The following is a 20,489-nucleotide window of genomic DNA, read 5'->3' as shown; positions in this document are numbered from 1 at the left end:
GCTCTTGGAAATAAATTTCTCTTGGGAAATTTTGGGTGCCCGTTACTCTTGGGACATTTCATGGTATGCTATTACCAGTACCTCAGCTTTACTTAACCCTCTCTCTTCTGCCAAGGCCACCTCCCCCACATACTCCATGTATACAATCATGGTTGTATACACAGATTTGTGTATGCGTCAAGATCTCCCCTATTACTCCCAGGGCAGCTGCTCTGTCTAAAGCAGAATCTTCACCCATCCTTGGCCATAGTATGTGCTTTTAAGAGATCGGTTATGGAAAGTTAAATATGGACCAAATACGTTGGCCCTGCATGCTATGAATATGCTCTGGGGACTCTGCAAAGGCTTTTGGTGAAGGAGATCAAAGGATCAAAGGGATACTTATTCAAGCCTGTTTTTCACCCTCCCCGAGTCTCTGCATGGCCCCTGCAATTACCTGCATCCCAAACGGGCCACATGGGGACTCCTGGGAAGGGTGAGGTGGGTGGGGCGGGGCCAGCCAGGAGTGGGATTTGAACTGTGCGGGATCTTAGCTAGAAGTTCTCCCGAACTCCTGCGAACCCCACGCAGCCCACCCCTGAACCTGGGGCACCAATGAGGGCGTACCATACTGGAGGTGGAGAGTGGCCTGAGATAAGACTCCACGTCCATCCTCTTGCTTTATTCCTAGCCGTCTTTGTTAATTTAAAGTCAATTTTAAGATTAATCCTTATTATTTTAGTAAGATCTGTGGTAGCACAGTGGTTAGAATCAGGGGTGGGATTCTACCAGTTTGCATCTATTCGCTAGAACCGGTTGTTAACATTCTAAGCAGTTTGGAGAACCGGTTGCTAGAAGAAATTACTGGCCTAATCCTGTAAGGAAGGCAGGAAGGAAACATTCTGGTGTTGCTTACAGAAACTGCCTCTCTGTTAACTATATTCTTGGCAGGACTAGACTTCCTGTCTTTGGAATGTCTCTGGAGTTTTTTTCCCCTCCTTTGCTGGTACTTTGCTTGTGTGGAGTGACCATTCAAAGTTACAATGGCACTAAAAAAAGTGACTTATGATCGTTTTTCACACTTACGACTGTTGCAGCATCCCCACAGTCATGAGAGGCCAGGCGAGGAGATGCGTGCCTCGATGTGAATGATATTGAGTTGGCCATGCCCAGCCAGTAACATGACCACCAGGCCATGCACACCAACTTAAGCCATGCCCACAGAACCGGTTGTTAAAAAATTTGAATCCCACTCCTGGTTAGAATGCAGTATTGCAGGCTAACTTGGCATCCCACTACCAGGAGTTTGATCTTGACCGACTCAAAGTTGGCTCAGCCTTCCATCCTTCTGAGGTTGGTAAAATGAGAGCTCAGATTGTTGGAGGCAAGAGCTGACTCTGTAAACTGCTTAGACAGGGTTGTAAAGCACTGTGAAGCGGTATATAAGTCTAAGTGCTATTGCTATCATGCTATTATTTTAATATTTAATGTTTTATCTTGTTTTTTTAACTTAGTCACAAGCTGTCTAGAGTCACCTCTTGGTGACATGGGTGGCATATACGTATAATACATGGATGATATTGACTTACCCCCTGGTTACTTGACCTTCTGTGACCTCCTGAACTCTGCAAGAAGGAGGAGGGGGGGAAAATCATTCTGGATAATAAATGTCTTTGTAATTATTTTGTCATATTTTCAGCACATGAGGAGGAGGAGGCCATGCCTGGTTCATTGAAGTTTACAGGAATAAAATAGGATGAAAGCTTTGAGGGCTGCAAATTAGGGTATATTTTATTTTCATTTAATTTTTTCCATTTATACACCATCCATACCCAATAATGAAACCAACAACTTTAAATGGAGTCGAAAGAGAATAAAAGATGGGAAAAGCACAACATAACTGAAGTAGATAAAGTCATATCCACCACCACAAATAGGCAATATCATAAAAGCAATACAGTAGAACCATTATCCAGTGATGTCACTAGCTTAGAAAAAATCTACCAAAGCCAGCACTCCCCAACCTATTCTAAAGAGGAAACAAACGAAATTAGTTCTACCCTAATGTCATAACCATCACTAATATTAAGCATACATCTTCAATACTGTAAGCCAATTTCATATCTATCCATGTACCAGATAGAAATCTGCCTTTCTTTTGATAACATGGAATGATTCCTTTGAAGTTCAACCATGATAATTGAAAAACGATGACACTTATGGGACATTATAATAACATAAATATGGGAATTACTTCCTTGCTGACATGTCATTGTTGTTAACCATTCAACCCTTGCCATTCTATGGATCATCCAATTCGCCACAAATTCACATCACCATGTACATCGCATCCCTCTCTTTCCCACATGGAGATCATTGACTGAGATCTGAATTGCTTCCCCCTCCTTTGCTGTTCAGCCCATAGGGGAAATCTTTACCCCAATGTGGCTGCTGAGTCTATTTTTAAATATTGAAATTACTTACTTGCAGGCACGTCCTTGCTCTTTCTATATATAGCAGCCCAACTCACTCATGGTAAGTCTAAATGGCTTAGAAAGATAAAGCCCCAATATAAAAATTGATAATCCCTCAATCCCCCTGTGACAACAATTAGATGAGTGTACAAACACATGCACATATATATGTATATATACATATATTGAAATAAGTAAAAGTAAAATAATAAGGAATATGAAAGGAAGAAATGGCAGAAAATAAACAAAAGCTCTAAAAGAGAAACAAAATTGACAACAAAAACAATTAGAAATTGTTCTAATCTGATATGAAATCACTCATGATTTTTCCAACCATGCCATCACAACCATCTTTGGTGTCTTATATACAAATTCTTCAGATTAATTCTTTAGATAAAGATCATATGCTTTTTCACACCACAAGGATCTTTAAAACAGCACATTTGTATTAACAGTTCTGAAAGATCTTTTTTTCAATATTCTTCCACATTGACAAAAAGACAATGTGTACCAAGAAAAATTCTTGCACTGAATTAATACCTTAATGCATAAGTTTATTTGCTGAGAACAAACAACACTTAATAGACATAGCTCTGGGATTAAATCTCTTCCCAGAATCTTCTACAATGTAATCATATTTCACATGTGAATTTGAATTCACTTGGTTACCTAACCAACTCAAGGACAAGCCTACTAGCTATATTGACACATCAATCTTAAACACTGATATTTTTCATCTTGGTTGGGTTTCTTTTAATTGTTCTATGGATGTTCTGTGAATGCGAACTATTTGATCTGGTTGCAATTTAATATGTTATAGAAATTCCAGAAAGATAGTTAGACTACAAGCCAGAATAATTGCCTTGCATTGCTCTGTAACATGAAAGAGTACTACCAAAGTAGACTTCTACTTTGTTAAATATTTCAGATCATTTGAAAAATTTCCCATTTTAGGTTCTAAAACATTTCCAGGTGAAATAAGCCCTGGAAAAGGAAGTGAAGGAATCCATAGCATCTGAATTCCATTGCATGCAAAACTATGCCTTTTGGGTCATGTAGATCATTCAAAAATATTGAAGACTGAAATAACACTAGATAAAAAAGGAACCTTTAGGAGGATTCAGAAAAGCCTTCCTCCCACATATCTCAAAATGCATTTGGTTGGCTGCAACCAATGAGAATTCAGCAGTCAATAAGGACTGCCTAAGTTCACACATTATGCCTACTACATCCTCTTCATCTGGTCTGGTTAATTTTCATCAAGACCTTTCCAATGTCATCTCAACCTCCACCTCTTCTACTACAAGTTAGAATTTTTTAAAAAAATAGACAGGGTTTTATATACAGATTTCTCTGTCCATTGAGATTGCCTTTATATGATTTCTTAGCTTCCAAGTCAAGCTTTTTATGTTTCCAGATCTTAAAATAAGTTTTTCCAACCATCGTATCTTCCCAGCTTCTCCAACATTGTGTCCATGTTTCTCTGACAAACAACTAACTTTATCCAAATTCCTACTGGATTTCCTCCTGGAATATAGGGAGATGCTTTAAAGGAATGAGCCTCCAGATGATGGCTGTTGTTATATTCACAAAAAATACAGAGAAGACTTCAAAGAAATGAGAGACATTTAATGCATATTGACTTACCCCCTGATTATTTGACCGTCTACCACTTCTTCTGCTACTAAGTGAACTCTGCTGCAAGGAGAATAATGAGTCAGATTGGATTAGGAATGCTTTTGAAACCATCTTGTGATAGTTCATGTTTTGGCATGTCTGTGAACCTGGGCCTCCACCATTTATTAAAATAAAATGTGGCCCCTTTTGGAAGCTAACTGTGGTTCAGAATGCAGTTGCATAAGCAGAAATTGGAATTTCTAATTATGTCACTGCTTTACAACCTGCACCAAGGACTATTTGTATTATTTAAAAAAAAATAGGGGTTTTGAGATATACAGAAATAGAGGTTCAGAATAATGGAATTAGAAGTCCAGAAATATTTCACAAGAAGAGTCCTCCGCTCCTCTACTCGCACCAGAATACTCTATGCCTCCAGATTTGAAATTTTAGGCTTAGATAACTTAGAACTAAGCCACCTCCGGTCTGACCTAAGCGTGGTGCATAAAATTATCCATTACAATGCCCTACCCATCAATGACAACTTCAACTTCAACCTCATTAATACACGAGCACACAATAGATACAAACTCATATTAAACTGCACAAAACTCGATTGCAGGAAATACGACTTCAGCAACGGAGTGGTCAATGCCTGAAATATTCTATCTGACTCTGTGGTTTCTTCCACTAACCCCAAACAGTTTAACCTCAGACTGTCTACTGTTGACCTCACCCATTCCTAAGAGGTCTGAAAAGGGCATGCATAAGTGCACCAATGCGTCTACTGTCCCTGTCTTAATGTTCCCTTTTTTCTGTATCTATTCATGTATTAATAATCATGTTTATATTTGTGTCTGTTATCTGATACATGCTTGACTAAATAAATAAACAAATAAACAAACAAACATCTCATTCCCTTGTCATCTTCCCCACATGGCTATCGATAGCTGAGATCTAATTTTCCCCCTTTGCTTCTCAGTCCACAGTGGGGGGAGGGAATCTTCACCCCATCCAACTGCGGGATCTATTGTTAAGGGATCAGTTATGTGAAATACTTTGGCCCTCCCTGTGTGATTATGCTCTGTTGACTCTGAGACATAAAAAAGATCAGACAGCTCTGAGTTCAGATGAAAGAAGAATATGAAAGAAAAGAATAGCCAATGTTGCACAAAAGCTACTTACCATTTGTTCTGCGCTTTTGAACACGTTCTAAAATGGAAACAAAAATATACCTTTATCATTACTTTGTGGCAGTGTATTCTATCAGCAAGTGCGAGGTTCAGGCCTGGGCCGTTGCAATTTCTTCAGATTAATAGTTGGTTTCTTAAGGGCCACAGAAGGTGTTAATGTGAATGGAACAGGCACAGCAGACTCATTGTCCGAAGAAATGGCTGCTTTTGAAATATTCTGCACATAAACGCTCACTGTTCCCTCATCATGTCATAATTCCAGAGGTGGTATTCAGCAGATTCTGACCAGTTCTGGAGAACCGGTAGCTGAAATATTGAATAATCCGGAAAACCAGCAAATCCCACCTCTGACTGGCCCTGATTGGCTCTGCCTCCTGATTCCCAGTTGATCCACTGGGTCTCCTTTGGTTGCCCTGCACAGGAGAAGAGAGCTGGAAAGCAGGTTAGTGGGGTGGGGAGGAAATGGAGATTTTATAGTATTGTCCCCGCAGGAGTGTGGAGGGCAAGGGATTTTGTAGTATCCTTCCCCTGCCACGCCCATCAGGCCACACCCACCAAGCCACCCCAACCAAGCCACACCATGCCCACCAAGCCAAGCCCACAGAACCAGCAGTAAAAGTCCCATTACATAACTATTTTTTAAACCTGTCAACTTTAAGAAGTATGGATTTCAAATGCCAGAACTCCCCACCTAGCAGGGTCCGAGTTGAATTCTACGCGTCTACTATAAACCTAGTTTGAAGAACTACTAGTTCATCTAGTTTGAAAAACACTGCACTAAATGGAAAGAGGCCTGAAAGCCTACTTACTTTATCCAATCTTGTAGAATGGACAGATACCCTTTTTAAAAATACAGATATTTATGGAGTTTCCTGTCCTCTTTTTTTAAGCCTTTCTTCTAAGCCCCAGAAAAGACTTTTGAAGCCAGAATCTTTCAAATTCGGACAATAGTCATAATGATGCTCTCCTAAAAAAATATTCTCAAGAGCTTATAGTTTCCTGCTGAATTATTCCTGAAATGTTTGTAAATGCTTGGGAGGTTGGGAGTAAAGTCTCAAAAGGATGACTGTGATTACATCAAAGAAGGTAAAAACAGAGAAAAAAATAGAAGAAAGGTGCGTATATACTTACAATCAGATTAGTCACCCCTTGGCCACACTTAGCATTCTGGATAATAGGTAATATCTTTTTTCCAAGTTCCTATAAGGAGCGAGAAAAACCATTATCCCCTTTTTGAATTCCTTAATAACATCAAACACAGTCGTATTATTTCCATACCTCTTGGAAATAATTCCTCTTTTATAGCTTCCTTCATAACCATGTGGCATTATTCCTTTTCAAGGATAACAAAGTCAAGTTGGGTTTCCAAAACATATTCTGACAAAATAAATCCTTGGAAGGGAAATGAGTAAATATATCTTACTAGCAAAATTGGAACTGACAGAAAGAGTATCTTAGCCAAACATTTTGTAAAAGAAAAAAACCCAAGCAGAGAAAAGTAAATTTGGAGCAACCCTAGCCATCTAAATATACATATACCCCCTTGGGGACAATCTAAAACACAACTTTCTCCCTTTGCTATTCAGTACTCAGGAGTACCATCACTCCAATTTGGGAGTTGGTATTGTTGTAAGGTGTATAGAAGGTATTATAATGTGATTTAAAAAGGAAAGTGAACAGGTGAAATGTCTACGGAGATTCTTAGTCTTCCAGGTCATGGTTTTCCCAAAGGTGCTTTTTCAAGAGGCAACTGGACTTTCTGTTTTTCTCTGAAGACTTTTTGCTTCTCATCCAACAAGTTTCTTCAGCTCTGACTGGACGGTGTGGAATGCAAAGATTTATATTCCTTGCGGATGACCAGTCATTTGCATTCTTTTATACAGTAGTTGAGGCAATTTGGAGGCTTGTCTGTGTCTTCAGGGTCACCTGAGTAGTGCAAATGGGTGTGGAGCCTTCTTGGGACTGATCTAATCAGAAGCTAAAGAAGCTTCTTGGATGAGAAGTGAAACATCTTCAAAGAAAAACAAGAAAGTTCACTTGCCTCTTGAAAAAGCACTTTTTGGGACAGGTGAAATGCTTTGGGCCTGCCTGCTCTGTTTTTGCTCTGGGGTCTCTGAAGATGCTTTCTGGGAGGTGTGGAAAAACAAAAGGGATGTTTTAATGAATGCAAGATGAATAGTATTCAAAGAAGTGGAAGAATATAAAACAAAATCTACTTACCACTAAGTCAAAAAGCTTAACTTTGCCTTTATTCATAGTCTACAAGGGAAACAACATACAACTTTTATTTTGAAATGATGCCACACACGTTTTCTCTAACTATGCCACCACTGCCATCTTTGATATCCTTCGGCAAATGAAATGATTTCATAAAATGTATTATAGTCTTCTGTTCCTATTAGCTGGATCATCAGAAACTTCTAATGACACAAAAATGATATGCATGGCATGATATCACCACAAAAAAGTTGTAAATCTCTACTTATCTCAGCAGGTAAAACAAATCCCAACAACTGCAGGAAGACAACATTGTGAACATGTCATGTTTTGCCCCTATGTCCCATAACCACACCCATGGCTGAGATCTGGTTCCTACCCTTGCTACTCATTCCACAAAGGGAACATCACCCCAATTTGGGTGGACATTTTTTTTTTTTTTGACAGATAAATTGTTTCAGAAAGGAGAGATGAAACAGGTGAAATGCTTTTGCCTCGGCTGCTATGTTTATGCTCTGGGAAGATGCTTTCTTGGAAGGGTAGAATTAGGAAAGGGATGCTTCCTCCCACATAAGAACAATATCAATCAACAGAAAGGCAGAAGACAGAGAAAGAGCTACTTACAATTAATGTTTGAATATGTTTTGCTTTCAAGTCATTCTACAACGGAAAGAAGCACATCAAAATCTATTCTGACATGAAAACATCCAGCACCTCTCTATCCATGCCATCACTACTACCTTAAGATATCATAAACACGAATTGCTGCGTCCCTCCCTTTAGAAAATGTAACTTTCTTATCCCAACCGGGAGTGCTTAGTCAAATATATATATATATATCAAATTTGAATTAATAGTATTCCAAGGCTTTTTTCTTTTCTTTCTCTTTTCAGCTTTCTTCCACAGTCACAAAATCAAAACACCCATTGAGAACATTGAGGAATAAGAGTCATATCTATGCCTGAATAAATAAGATAATTTTAGGACAGAAGAGCTTTAATAGACATAGCACTTACGGGAACGTTGTTCTTTTTATTCTGCTAACTCCCTCTTTCTTCTACTCTCTCTGTCCCTTCCTCCTCCAGATAAGTTCAGATGTGAAATACAAGCCTGCATGTTAACTATGCAGATTCGAGTCTCCACTTATGCGTGTTCTACTTGATTTTTAATGTAGCCATGTCAAGAAAAATCTGCCATTGAAATCCCATAATAGCCTCTCATTTCCTCTTCCAACTGCTACAGGAATGTCAGCTCAGATTCAGAGCATTTGTTGGTCAGAAAAAAACCTGAACAAAATTTAGGCCTGTAATGGCGAACCTATGGCATGTATGCCGGAAGTAGGAACACAGAACCACTTCTGACAGCACGTGAGAGGTCGCCCAGAAGAGCCCCGCTGTGCATGAATGCACGCACCACCACCTGACAGCTGATTGTCAGGTATCTAGCAGCATGCATGGAGGGCAGGGGTCCAGAAGGAGTGCATGCATGCGCAGAGACATGCAGTGCGTGCAGGGGAGGTCTTACATGCATGCACAGAGATGTATGGCGAGCGGGGGATTGTGCATGCATGTGCGGAAATATGTGGCGTGCACTGGGGGGGAGTCAGGTGCGCATGTGCAGGGGGTGTTGGGTGGCCCAGCACACATTGCCTTCTGGGTGCTGGCACCCAAGCACATGCGAGCAAGAATAATGTCAGCTGGTGCTCCATTCAAAATCCAAGAAAGAAATACTTAGACTCCATTAATTAGAGAAAAGATATCTTTTGCTGGAGATCAAGTGGGAGCAACCAAAGAATTCTGAATCTGAGAAAATGAGCGTGTAAATCACATATACAAAATGATAGCAACATTCCCACCTCCAATAGCTCAATTGGCTCATCCAATTAAAAGTTGTGTATAGCATCACGTGGGCATCTCAAGGTGGTGATGAGGCCTCTGTCCGTTGACCTTGGCATATTTTGATAAAGAGTTGCGGTTGCGCATAGCATTAGATAGAAGCCTAAGCAAAAAAACTACCACCACCCCAACTTATACAGTTGTGTTTTGTGAAACCTCCAGCTTGCTTCCCATAATCATGTACCCTCTCCTCCCCCCGTTACTTATGACAGCCGAAAGATGCAAAGCAAAGGAAGAAAATCTTGTAGGCTGACACGCGCATGCAATTTTTGGCACAGGAGCCAAAAAAGGTTAGCCACCATTGATTTAGGCCATCCTAAAAGCTAAAGCCCCCATTTTATCACTCAACCTACTCCCACCCATCAAAGTTTGGGGAAGGCAGGCATACTTTTTAAAGAACGAAATGACTATCATAGCTCTGATCATAAAACAAGATAACTCTCCTCCTGAATATATAACATGAGTAGATCTCCCTGCTTTGTATACAAATACTAAATTTTGGTGAGGGTGGGGTAAAAAAGTTTTGCTTTACCACATGCAAGAAAAATATTTCACATGGAAAAGAAACCATGTCATCAAAGACCTACTTACCATTGCTTTTATCATATCTTCCTCACTCAGTTCCGTCTACAATGGAAACAAAGAGCCTCAGTTCTATTTATTTTTTATTTATTTATTTGATTTGTCAATCATTTATAAGATAATAGGTATAAGTATAAACATGAGTTAGAATACAGGAAATAGGTATGAATAAATGGGGACAATAGGACAGGGATGGTAGGCACAATTGTGCACTTATGCACGTCTCTTACAGACCTCTTAGGAATTGGTGAGGCCAATAATGGATAGCTTGAGGTTAAAGGAGTGGGGGTTTGAGGATGTGACAACAGAGTCAGGTAGTGTATTCCAGGCATTGACCACTGTTGCTGAAGTCGTACTTTCTGCAATCAAGTTTGGAGTGGTTTACATTGAGTTTGTATCTGCTGTGTGCTCTTGTATTGTTGAGGTTGAGGTTGAAGTAGTCATTGACTGGTAGAACATTGTAGCAGATAATTTTGTGAAGGACGCTTAAATCCAACCGTAGGCAGTTCAAGGCTGTCCAAGCCCAAAATGTCGAGCCTGGTGATATAGGGTATTCTGTTGCAAGCAGAGGAGTGTAATACTCTTCTTGTGAAATACTTCTGGACTCACTCAATTGTATTAATGTCCGATATACAGTGTGGATTCCAGACTGATGAGCTGTATTTGAGTATTGGTCTAGCAAAAGTTTTGTATGCTATTCTCCCATTAAAGCATGCGTGACTTTTCCAACCATGATATCTCTACCATTTCATATATTATACAAATTAATTCCTCATGCTACACCATGAAGGAGGGGCGTCCACAACTTAGGATGATGCAAAAATGAAGATGTATGTGCCATGATGTCATCACACAAAGGCCACAAGTACCTCCTTGCTGACACCACTCACAGCAACTGCCACATTACATCATCTTGTACACATGATCATTTTGTCTCTCGTTCACAGAGGGACATCCAAGTCAGAGATCAAAATATTCTTCTTTAGTATTCAGCCCAGGGGGAAACATCAGTCCAATTTAGCTGGTGGTTTGTTTGTTTGTTTGGGGGTTTTTTTTGTTTCTTTTCTAAAGGGAGTCAATGGGTTGTTTTAAGCTGCTTAATTCAGTGGTCATTTCTATAGTATCCAACTAGAAAAATACACTCAGACACTGGAGGTTTTCAAGAAGAGATTGGACTGCCATCTGTCAGAAATGGTCTCCTGCTTGGGCAGGGGGTTGGACTAGATGCCCTACAAGTTCCCTTCCAACTCTGTTGATCTCAAAAGCAAATGTAAGAACAAATGTTTTTATCTTATTTTCTGGTGTTTTGCTTGGCTCTGCACTTACTTTAAGTGCTAGGTGAAGAAGAAAAAATAAAAGAGGTACCTGTTCAGATGCAAGAAGAATATTAAAGAAATGGAAGAAAACAAATCAAAGTTACTTACTACCATATCATGTATAGGACCATCTTTGATGAAAGTTTTCTACAAAGGAAATGAAGGAGATCAAAATAAATACAACCACATATAACTATACCATCACATATATCTTCAATACCATATATCGATTTCATGTATATCTTTCACTCTCCAAATAGGAACTGTGCCTTTCTAATCACAAATGATAGAGTCTAAACAACCATCTGAATTAATAGCATTGTGAGACTTTATTGTGTTATTTTGAGCAAAGATTATTTATATTTTTTTATTAAATTAGCAATAGCAATAGCACTTGGGCTTATATACCGCTTTAACAGTGCTTTACAGCCCTCTCTAAGTGGTTTACAGAGTCAGCCTGTTGCCCCCAATAATTTGGGTCCTCATTTTACCCACCTCGGAAGGATGGAAGGCTGAGTCAACTTTGAGCCTGGTGAAATTCGAACTGCCAAATTGCAGGCAGCCGGCAGTCAGCAGAAGTAGCCTGCAATATTGCACTCTAACCATTGCGCCACCGTGGCTTTTATGCACATTATTACACAATAATTACACATTATTGCAGAGCTCTTCTAAATGGTTCCTAACATCTTTTAAGCCTAAGCCATAGGTAGATCTGTGAAGCTACACTTTCAAATTCCGACAATAGTCAAAACAATGCCCCCCTTTAAATGTTGCCAAGAACTTATAGTTTCTTGCTGGAATTGTTCCTGAAATGTGTAGAGATCCTTTGAGGGCGGGAGGAGGCTCAAGGGGGCTGCTGTGATCAGGGTGACAGGGTAACATAGAAGATATAGAGGAAATGAGAGAACTTAATTGTGTATGTACTTACAATCAATGAACATCCCGCTTTTCCACTATTAATTCCCTTAATAATTTCTAACACCCTAGGCATTATTTCCTATAAGAAAGGAGAAAAAACATTATGAGTATATGGAGGATTTGTTTATGATTTCCTGTGAGGTTATGTGAAGAACTGTTTTTACCCCAGCTCCTGCCAACCTAGCAGTTCAAAAGCATGCAAATGTGAGTAGGTAAATAGGTACCATTTCAGTGGAAAGCTAACAGTATTCCATGACTTCATGGCTGGCCATATGACCATGGAAACATCCTGATGGCCTTGAAACAGAGTTGAGCACTGCTCCCAATAGTCAACAATGACCAGCAGAGTAAAATCTGCAGGGACTCTTTTACTTACATAAAGAAAGCTGGCCTTTGAAGTGCTGAGTAGCATTTGCCTACCCCAGGTTCTTGGGAATGACTTGATAGGTGGATAAAAATGCCAGATCCAGTCTAAACATCTGGCTAACTATGCAAACAACAACAACAACAATAATAACTGGGGCTGACAGCTGGTGTAACTAAGTACTGCATGGACAGTTCCTTGAAAAGATCCAAGGAAAAGTAGATAAGGAAAAGACCTGGTTATGGTTGACCAATGGAACACTGAAGAAAGCGACAGAAGGCCTGATTCTTCCAACCCAAGAACAAGCCATCAGAATGAATGCAATCAAAGCCAGAATAGAAAAATCTGCTGATGATTCCAAATGCAGACTCTGCAAAGAAGTGGACGAAACCATCAATACTGAGCTGTTGCAAGACAATCACTCAGACTGACTACAAACAACATCACAACACAGTTGCTCAGATGATCCACTGGAACTTGTGTCACAACTACCATCTGCCTGTAGCAAAGGACTGAAGAAGTGGTTGAAAATGAGCAGGCAAAATTACTGTGGGACTTCTGAATACAGACTGACAAAGTTTTGGAACACAATACCCTGGATATCACGATTGTGGAAAAGAAAAAAGTGTGGATCATCGACATTGCCATACCTGGTGACAGCAGAATTGATGAGAAACAACTTGAAAAAATCACCAGATATCAGGACTTGAAAATCAAACTGCAGAGACTCTGACATAAACCAGTGCAGGTGGTTCTAGTGGTACTTGGCACACTGGGTGCTGTGCCTAAAGACCTGGGCAAGCATTTAAAAACAATTGGTGCTGACAAAATCACCATTGGTCAGCTGCAGAAGGCTACCTTACTGGGATCTGCTCGCATAATCCGCCGAAACATCATGCAGTCCTAAACACTTGAGAAGGGTTCGACTAGTGATTTGTGATACGAAACCCAGCATAGTTATCTCAATTGCTGTCATTTTTGTGTATAATAATAATAATAATAATAATAATGCCAACACCAGCTAAAGAACTGGTAGCTGTCATTTCACATTGTTTTGTACATTAATGATAACGATATGATAATTTATTACATTTATGTGCTGCCTGACTCCCAGAATGTCTGGGCAGTTGGTATAAATTTGTTGGGTGTCTCAAAGCTTGGCATGCCTGTCCTAATTTATGGGCTATGGTTATTCAGATCATGGGTTCTAAGTTTCTAGGTTAAAAATCCTGGGTCGTAAATATACTCCCTGTGAAGTCCTTGATGATCAATGAACTTGATTGCTTGTGTGTAGACATTTCAATCCCCTAGATACTAGATAACGTAATCCACACGGGTACACAAACACCCTATTACAATTTCAGTTAATCCAGAAGGGATATAATTGTAAACATCATGGTCCCATAAAAAGATATGCTACCCTAAGCTACATCAAATCAAGCAGAGTTGACAGCAAATTATGATTTCTGATGTTCCCTGCTGTCTTCCTCTAAGCAAATTCATTGGGAAAGCCATCAGGAAATCAAAAGCCACAATCACATAAAGTCCTTCCTGTGCAGCCCTTATTTAAGGAGGGCAACAGGAACTGGTGGAATTGCTGTTGTTAAATGACATGATCATGAGACCTTGAGCTTTATTAATGTGTTACTTAATGACAGAGTTCCCAGTCCCACTTGCCATCATAATGCAAGGATTACCTGTATTTTAAGTAATCATACTACTGATAACAACCCTATCAACAATCCATGGTTGTTTCTGGTGTTGTTAGGCTCTTCTTCACCTTGGGGTACCCTGTTTTACAGGAGTGCAGGTGGGTGTACTTTTAACAGGTAAAGCCAAGCCTCCAACTGCTTCATCATAACTGGCTCAAGATTTTGCCTGTACCTTCTTTTTCGATGTTCTGGAGATAATGGGGATAGTTGCTGGGGATGGGAGTGGAATCACTAAAGTGGGACTTGATTACATGCAAGAATATTTCACAAGGAAAGAACAGAGAATGAAAAAAGAGGTACTTACCACAAATTCTTCATCTTTACACTCCTGTTCTAAACAATCCTGCAAATAAAACAAAAGGTATTACATCTCTTCCAACGTCACTTCTCTAACTTCGGTTCTGTGGAATAAGATGTGCAGCTATATAAATCTTTGAAATAAAGAGATAGCTATGCCATTACGATCATCTTTGATATCACTCATGTCAATTGCTTCATTCTATAGATGAGATTCTATAGATGAGATGCCCTCGTTTCTTATCAGAACATGTTCTGATTGGCTGTAACAGATAACTATGGATGAACTGCGTTCTGAAACTATTTGCTTCATTCTCTTTTCAATATTCTTCCACCTTCAGAGAATGGAAATCTGCACAGAGAATCCAGTGGAATATCATGCTTATATTGAATTTCTGTCTCAAAAATGCTTGTTGACAAAAGAGGGCAGTTAATAGAAAGATCTGGTGGGATTCAAGCTGTTTGGGAATCTGGCATTAAATCACTACATTCCATATTTGTAGTCTTTGACTAATGATTGATCACTTAACAACTGTTGAAGGTTATGATGGACCTCCCTGGGGGTATGTTTTCAATCATTTGAAAATTTCCTCTTTCTGGCTTCTACAATATTGCCCGGTAAAACAGACTCTGGAAAAGGAGATGAGGAACTAGCAATAGCACTTAGATTTATATACCGCTTTACAGAGCTTTACAGCCTTCTCTAAGTGGTTTACAGAGTCAGCCTGTTGCCCCCAATAATTTGGGTCCTCATTTTACCCACCTCGGAAGGATGGAAGGCTGAGTCAACCTTGAGCTTGGTGAGATTTGAACTGCCAAATTGTAGGCAGACGGCAGTCAGCAGAAGTAGCCTGCAGTACTGCACTCTAGCCACTGAGCCATGGTGGCTCATAAATAAATAAATAAATCATCTTATCAACAAAACTGTGTTTGGACCAAACAGATGATTCTCACCAATAAGGGACAGAAATTACAGGGAGAGAAAGAAATTGTTCAGGACACTCTTGCCCAATGTAAAACGTCCTTGGACTCAATTCTGAAAAAAGTGTTGTCTACACTTACAACCAAATAAAGTAGACTTGGGTTTAGGGTCAGTATTGTCATAACCAGAGGTGGTATTCCACAGATTCTGAGCAGTTCTGGAGAACAAGTAATAGAAATTTTGAGTACTTCGGAGAACCAGCAAATACCGCCTCTAACTGTCTCGGCCCTCATCTTTCCTCTGCCTCCCATTGAGTCCCAGCTGATCGGCTGGGTCTTCTTTGGTTGCCCTGCACAGGAGAACGGAGCTGGAAAGCAGGTTAGTGGGGTGAGGAAGAAATGGGATTTTGCAGTATCCTTCCTCTGCCATGCCCATCAAGCCATGCCCACCCAGCCACGCCACACTCACCAAGCCATGCCCAAAGAACCAATAGTAAAAAAAATTAAATCCCACCACTGGGATTACACGGGGATGCTTTATTGCAGTCAAGAAGTAACAGCACAAGATGAGGAAAGAGCTACTTACCATTAATCTGTCAAGTTTATCGTTCTCCAAAGTATTCTACAAAGGAACAAAGCACATAACATTCAATTCTACCAGAAGGTACCAGGACCTCTCTATCCATGCTATCACTACCATCTTAGCTGTCATATACATGAATTGCTGTTTTCTTCCACTTAGGAAACACACATTTCTTATCCTAACAGGGAGTGGTTACATTAAAAAATAGAATTTAATTAACGGTTAATTTTCCCTCTCTTTCTCATTTCAGTGTTCTTCCATATTCATGGATGTATAATATGAATTGAGAAACCGGAGGGATCCTATTCATCAATGTACAAAATGATTGCTTAGAAAAGAGAAACTTTACCAGACATGGCACTTAGGAGATAGCACTCTTTTGAGAACATTGTCCATGTTTTGCATCCAATGTAGATTCACTTCAGTTACAACAGAGGTGGGATTCAACAGATTCTGACCAGTTCTGGAGAACCGGTACTGGAAATTTTGAGTAGTTCAGAGAACCGGAAGTAGAAATTTTGAGTAGTTCAGAGAACCGGAAGTAGAAATTTTGAGTAGTTCAGAATACCACCCCTGACTGCCCCGCCCCATCTATTCTCTGCGTCCCAAGTCCCAGCTGGTCGGCTGGGTCTTTTTTTGGTTGCCCTGTATAGGAGAACGGAGCTGGAAAGCAGGTTAGTGAAGTTGGGAGGGAATGGGATTTTACAGTATCCTTCCTCTGCCATGCCCACCAATCCACACCCACCAAGCCATTCCATGCCACATCCACCAAGCCATGCCCACAGAACCGGTCATAAAAAAATGTGAATCCCACCACTGAGTTACACATCTATACACATAAGACATCCCTACGATGGAATACTGATTTTTTTTAATTATTCTATTCTTCTTTTATTCTTTTATTATTCTATTATACTACTTCCCCTAGCCCTACTCTCTTCTACCTCCTCTGCTCTTCCAACTAAGTTCAAATGTTCAAATAGAGTCACTGTTAAATATGTAGATTTGTGTTCCCAACTATATGTGTACGTATCTGATATTAATACAGTTGAGAAAGTCCAGAAATATTTCACAAGAAGAGTTCTCCACTTCTCTACTCGTTGCAGAATACCTTATGCCACCAAACTTGAAACTCTAGAAAAATTAGAACTATGCTGCCTTAGGTCCAATCTAAGTATAGTATATAAAATTATACATTGCAATGTCCTACCTGTCAATGAATACTTCAGCTTCAACCATAACAATACAAGAGCACACAATAGATAGAAACTCAAGGTAAATCGCACCAAACTTGATTGCAGGAAATACGACTTCAGCAACAGAGTGTCTGGAATACTCTCTACCTGACTCTGTGGTTTCTTCCCCAAACCCCCAAACCTTTAACCTTAGACTGTCTACTATTGACCTCACCCCTTTCCTAAGAAGTCTGTAGGGGGCATGCATAAGTGCACCAACGTGCCTACCGTCCCTGTCCTCTTGTTTCTTTTGTTTTTCTTATATGTATCCATTTCATGTATTCATAACTATGTTTATACTTATACCTGTTATTTTATAATCGCTTGACTAAATAAATAAATAAATAAATAAATGCTCTACTTAATTTTGAATGTAGCCATATGAAGAAAAGGGAATATTGAAATCCCACATTAGCATCTCTTCCAACTGTTACAAAGAACGTCAATTCAAATTCAGACATTTTCTGGTCAGAAAAAAGTTTCAAAAAAGATTTGGGCCAATCAAAAACCCTTATTTAAGTACTTAACACACACACCGCCCCTGAAACTCTGGGAATGGGTGGCAGTGAGTAATATTTTTTTAGGAATAAGTATCATAGGTTTAATTATAAAACAAGACAACTCTCCTCCTAATATACAACCTGGGCATCTCAGCAGATATAATTGCTAAATTGAGGGTTGGGATTGGTTACGATCTCATAAGGGGTGCTTGATTGCATGCAAGAAAGATATTTCACAAGGAAAGGGGGGAAATGGTCAAAGAGCTACTTACCATTAATTGTGCTAGACCTTCCTCACCTATCGCACCCTAAAAAGGAAAGAAAGGATGTCATTTCTGTTCTCATATGAGAACATAAATCACTTCTCCAACCTTGCCATCTCTGCCATATCATGTTTGATAAAAATGAATTCCTTCCTTCTTCAAATAGAAAAAGACCAGTCATGTCTCACGTTAAAACTCTTCTGCAAATATACACAACATGTTCTTCTTCTTCTTCTTCTTCTTCTTCTTCTTCTTCTTCTTCTTCTTCTTCTTCTTCTTCTTCTTCTTCTTCTTCTTCTTCTTCTTCTTCTTCTTCTTCTTCTTCTTCTTCTTCTTCTTCTTCTTCTTCTTCTTCTTCCATATCTGTCATTGGATGTTGGCAATCATGTTGGTGATCCTATTTTTATCAACAGTTGCAAGAAAAAGTGCTGTTGAGTATTGTCCAAACCAGTCCCTTAGATTTTGAAGCCACGATACTCTTCTTCTGCCTGAACCTTGTTTGCCTTCCATCTTTCTCTGGAGGATTAAGTGAAATGTGCTGTTTTTCCAGGTGTCATATCACTTGTCTAAAATATTCTAACTTTCACTTTTTTATGGTTTTGATGATTTTCCTTGGGCTTTCCCTGGAGGCTTATCACCTTCTCATTTCTGATTTTGAGCTAAAATTCATGCCAGAATCTACAAATTGGTATTTTGCGAATATGTATAAATAAGAAATAAGAATCTAACCTTTGATGAGGATTGCTTTTTACCTTCCAGAAAATTAAAAAACCAAAGACTGAGATTATGCAAGGAAAGAGCATAAGATAAAAAAGGAATTACTTACCATAATTCTTTCCAACATTCTATCCTCGTCTTTCTATAAGGGAAATGAAGGAAATCAGTCTTATCCTCTTATATACAGTACTTAATAGATAATGTCCCTTTTGCAAAATTATCAGTGGAGTTACAAGATATGCTAAAACTTCAAAGACAACAAACATTATAATAATATCCTTGCTGTGGTTTTTAGTATCATAACTGAAGAATGATGAATTGGAGTTTAGTGGAACTGAAGCACTATTTCAGTGATGGCAACGCTGAATGACACGCGTCTCAAAGGTGACATGTCACGATGTTTTGGGTGATACACCAGCATTCGCCAGTATCCGATAACAACTATTCTTGAAAGAACACTCCTTTTTCGTGGGATTTTTGGAGACTGTGGTGGCCACACAAGAATGGGGTGTGGCCTCCAGAAATTACAAAATTGGTGTGCTCTTGTGAGGTCTTCAGCACCTCAATAAATCAGTCAAGAACAGGGCCAGTTTTCCAGTGACTTTCAGAGGGTTTAGGGGCTGAGGAAGAGCATTCTCCAAGCTGCTTCAGGAATGAAAGGTTTTTTTGTGACTTTTATGTCTGAGAGAGGATTAGAACTTACACTTTCGCTTGATTTGGCAAAGTGAACTCCATCCCAACCCAAACTATTTCTCCCTCTCAGAATTCTCAGCCAAATGTTATCTATATGTACTACCAGTTGAACAACAATATTCTAGGCAAAGCTCTGGGCTGGGTGATTTATACCTACTTTTCTTTCTGGTACAACTATGAGCTTTTTTGGGAGAAAAGGAAGCATATGAATTTCCCCCCAGTACAGTTTGAGAAATTGCTACACCCTGTTCCTATCACCACCTATGCCAGTCACTACAATTTCCAATACTGCAGCTCTTCTTCCAAGTATCCTTCAAACTTTTTGTTGATATATCTAAGTAATAAATAATCACTGTAAAAAAATCTGGGCATCCAGTAAGACTTGCCATAAGTGTAAATTAAACATCAAATATCAAGTCTCCTTAGATGCCTCCTTCCTTAGTATAACCACATGTGATATGCAGCTTAGGTGCTAAAAAACTTGTGAAATTTGCTCTGTCCCATGCTCTATCCCAAACTCTTCCCAATTACTAATATATTTTCAACCAAAAGCATTTTCAACCTTCCATATTGATCCAAGTCAGCAGATCCAACAAGAAGTTCAACAAGAGAAGTTATCTCTGATTCTAAGGCTAAGGTGAACACTGAAAAAGCTAATGCAGAGAACAGGATGCCAACCTGAATTCAGAACTACAGATACGGTTGAATTCCTGATGATTAAAAGATCAACCAAAGCCCTCTGCCTGGTTTTTCAATCCCTTCACAAAGAAATGTGCAATTAAAGCATGGAGACAAGCTCAACAAAATGGTTGCTCATTTCATCTGCAGGCATCAATTGCAACCCACAAAATTTAGCCTTACCATCTGTGTTGAAAGTGTAAAAGTCAAAGCAAAGATTAAAAGGAGATACATTTTCTTGTTGCTCTTCTGGTCCTTTTTGTTCTTGGTGACTTCACTCAGCTCCACTGCCACATTTCAATATCTTAATCGCAGGCCTCATTGCCCAAACCCAA

At 39.4% G+C, this 20,489-nt stretch overlaps 1 protein-coding gene and 1 long non-coding RNA gene across 4 annotated transcripts in view; one reads left to right on the top strand and one right to left on the bottom strand.

The window, feature by feature from the left end:
• The window catches only part of LOC148124938 (uncharacterized), a 147,577-nt gene that overhangs the window by 41,285 nt on the left and 85,803 nt on the right, over positions 1-20,489 (top strand). The window lies entirely within an intron of this gene.
• The window catches only part of LOC148124940 (uncharacterized), a 25,664-nt gene extending 5,175 nt beyond the window's left edge, over positions 1-20,489 (bottom strand). Inside the window, exons 1-14 of one of the 3 annotated variants that reach the window (XM_087939973.1) lie at positions 20,338-20,489; positions 18,893-18,925; positions 18,076-18,111; positions 16,072-16,107; positions 14,572-14,610; positions 12,202-12,270; positions 11,382-11,420; positions 9,967-10,002; positions 8,105-8,140; positions 7,484-7,522; positions 6,395-6,463; positions 5,256-5,282; positions 4,101-4,148; positions 1,569-1,604 (exon numbers count right to left, since the gene is read on the bottom strand). In XM_087939973.1, the coding sequence (XP_087796099.1) occupies positions 1,569-1,604; positions 4,101-4,148; positions 5,256-5,282; positions 6,395-6,463; positions 7,484-7,522; positions 8,105-8,140; positions 9,967-10,002; positions 11,382-11,420; positions 12,202-12,270; positions 14,572-14,610; positions 16,072-16,107; positions 18,076-18,111; positions 18,893-18,925; positions 20,338-20,388 (594 nt within the window). In that variant the 5' untranslated portion in view covers positions 20,389-20,489. Of the gene's footprint in view, positions 1-1,568; positions 1,605-4,100; positions 4,152-5,255; positions 5,283-6,394; positions 6,464-7,483; positions 7,523-8,104; positions 8,141-9,966; positions 10,003-11,381; positions 11,421-12,201; positions 12,271-14,571; positions 14,611-16,071; positions 16,108-18,075; positions 18,112-18,892; positions 18,926-20,337 lie in introns of all 3 variants that reach the window. The other 2 variants (XM_087939972.1, XM_087939974.1) reach the window with 2 other exon arrangements.

Source organism: Pseudonaja textilis, chromosome 10, assembly GCF_049901715.1.
Source record: "Pseudonaja textilis isolate UNSWEBS1 chromosome 10, rPseTex1.2, whole genome shotgun sequence".
Taxonomy (NCBI): Eukaryota; Metazoa; Chordata; class Lepidosauria; order Squamata; family Elapidae; genus Pseudonaja; species Pseudonaja textilis.
Note: the sequence above shows the minus strand (reverse complement) of the source record. Positions and strands in the feature narration are given on the sequence as shown.